Source organism: Trifolium pratense, linkage group LG3, assembly GCF_020283565.1.
Source record: "Trifolium pratense cultivar HEN17-A07 linkage group LG3, ARS_RC_1.1, whole genome shotgun sequence".
NCBI classification, from domain to species: Eukaryota; Viridiplantae; Streptophyta; class Magnoliopsida; order Fabales; family Fabaceae; genus Trifolium; species Trifolium pratense.
The window spans coordinates 31318372-31320953 of NC_060061.1; the positions used below are offsets into that span (position 1 = coordinate 31318372).

General features: G+C 34.0%; 1 protein-coding gene across 1 annotated transcript; it reads left to right on the top strand.

Annotated features, from left to right (window-relative positions):
• The first annotated feature begins 391 nt into the window (after positions 1–391).
• On the top strand, positions 392–2281 carry LOC123916609. Its single transcript, XM_045968114.1, has 2 exons — positions 392–630; positions 2122–2281. The coding sequence occupies exons 1-2, from the start codon at positions 459–461 to the stop codon at positions 2250–2252; spliced, it is 303 nt and encodes a 100-aa protein (XP_045824070.1). The 5' UTR covers positions 392–458; the 3' UTR covers positions 2253–2281.
• Positions 2282–2582: the final 301 nt, after the last annotated feature.

Here is a 2582-nt window from a genome sequence, read left to right on the forward strand (position 1 = left end):
ATATGACGAATAACATGGTTGGTATTGGTTTACGGCGTAAAAGTATTTTAAAGGCTTAATTAGTAAAATAGTCTCTTAAAGACATTTTTGGTTTCACATTGGTCCCTTAAAGAAAAAAAAGTCCGAATAGGTTTCTTAAAGAAAAAAAGTTCGAATGGGTCCTTAAAGACATCTCCGTTAGTCAGTTTGGTCCTATCCGTCCATTTTTTTCGAGGACCAAACTGATTAATGAAGATGTTTTTAAGGGACCAAACTGATTAACGAATAAGTCAAGGACTATTCGACTTTTTTTCTTTAAGAAACCTATTTAATTTTTTTTTTTTCCCTTTAAGGATCGATGTAAAACAAAAAAAAAATGTATATTTTAAATTAAATCCAATTCAATTCAATCATTAAGAACAAACAGAGGACACCAAACAAACGATAATCACAAAGAAACCAACGATTTTGCCTGAGAAATGGCGTTGCAGTGGATGATACTCACCTATGTGGTGGCTATTGAAGCTGCTGTAGCAATTCTTCTAACTCTTCCATTACCAAAGCTCATAAGGAACCGTTTGACTTCTCTTATTTCACTCATTCTTCAACCTGCGCTTTTCATTGTTCCCTTTGCTGGGTTTCAGCTCGTTGGTAATTTTTTCTGTTTTTTATGTTATGGGTCTCTTTTTTTTCATCTGAAAATTGCTGGGTATGTGTAAAAATCGTTTCTTTTTCATGTTTTGGTTGGTGGGTGTTGTTTAAATTGTTTCAATTTTTTTTACTTTTGGGGGTTTAGGGTTGATTAACTATCCGGGTATGTGGTTGGTAGTGGAAATTTTGTTTGAATCTTTTTGAAATTTTGGATGGAACGTGTTGGTCACTAGATTTACTTTTGGGTTGGTGGTTGTGCTGAAAATTGTTTCAATTTATGAAATCGTAGGGGTTTAGTGATGATTAAGCATCTGGGTATGTGGTTGGCTGGTAGTGAAAAGTTTGAATCTTTTTTGAAATTTGTGATGGGTTTTGTTGGTGGCTGGATTCAGTTGTTGAATAGGGCTTAGATGGGTTTTATTGTTGTTGATTGGGTGGTAGGAGTTCACTATATGAGAAGATCGATATATGATAGGGTACTTTTGTGGGATCTACTAGTGGTGATCCTGAATTTGGATTTCTGAACTGTAATTTTAGGTTTTTTGTTAGAGTTTTTGTGTTATTTTGAAACATCGAATTCCAACATCAAAATAAATGGTTAATGTAGTTCTTTTTATCTGGTTACTTACGTTCATTGGATAGTTATTAAATAAGACTAGATATCACGACTCATTAACCTTTTACTGAGTACAATTAAGTGTGATTTAAACATCATTAAACATAATTACGTCATTGGATAGATGATAAATATAACTAGGTGTGACAACTCATTAATCATTCATTGAATACGAACATTCCCGCAATGTGATTCTCATTCTTCCTCTCTACCCAACTTTACTTGTTTCCCATTGTCTGTTAGTTACCGGGTTTGGGACCTAGCCCAACAAATGGGTTGAATAGGGTTTAGTTGAAATTGCTTATGTGGCCAATCTATTAGTAGGAAAGGGGAGTTATATTAGTGATAGAGATAATGAGATAATACCAACAATGAAATGGTCCTACCCTGACCCTTGCGTATGGGGGGATTTCATTCGGAGGGGAGAACCCACCTTGTGTTCCCCATAGGTTCCTCGACGTAGATTAGTCACTGCTAAATGGCGGTGGAAATTTCATACGTATAACATGATAACCAAAAAAAATTAACATAAAAAGAGATAGCGAGATAAGAGGCATTCATTATCTTTTTAGATAGAAACCATATGGTTTGGACAGAGAGAGATATTTCTCTTGTCTGATGAGTTTTTGCTCTGAGTTTACAGGGGGTTTACTTCTGTAATACATATACTCTCGATCCATACTACAATTTCTTTTTCTTTAGAAATTTGAAGTTCCTAATATCATTGCTGTTTTCAAATTTCAACGCTAAATGTAACAGCCATTTTTTTTAACCTAGCTTTTTATGACGACTGAGATGAATAATAAAAAAACCAAATTACATTATGCTGATCTTACATATACCACACTTAAGCTTTCTATGTTGTATGTTGGCAGATATATACTGGAAGGCTGAGCATAGGTTGATGTGTACCTCTGATGTTTGTACTGCTGCTGAGAGAGATCGATATGAGAAAACTGTAAGTAATTTTACTGATGTCAAAATAGCTTATTTGAAGAATTCATAGTTTGTATTGTAAATTGATTGATGTCACTGTACTGCATGTGCGTAACTTTTGATAATGCTAGACCATATTTAGAAGCTTAGATTAATGATTTGAAGTATATCAGTTTACGATTTGGAACATTTTTATCCATATTTGGTGAAATTAAATATTTGAAAGCAATTGGTAATAAAGGTATTACATGTTCAAAACATTTGGTTGGGCTACAGCTGAAAGATTGATTCATCTTTCTTGACAAAATGAGCTTTAAGTTCTCAACCAAATAATCTGAGGCGTCGCAATAGAAAATTATAGGAGTGAGAAATGTTAGCATGTCACCGACTCACAGTACAA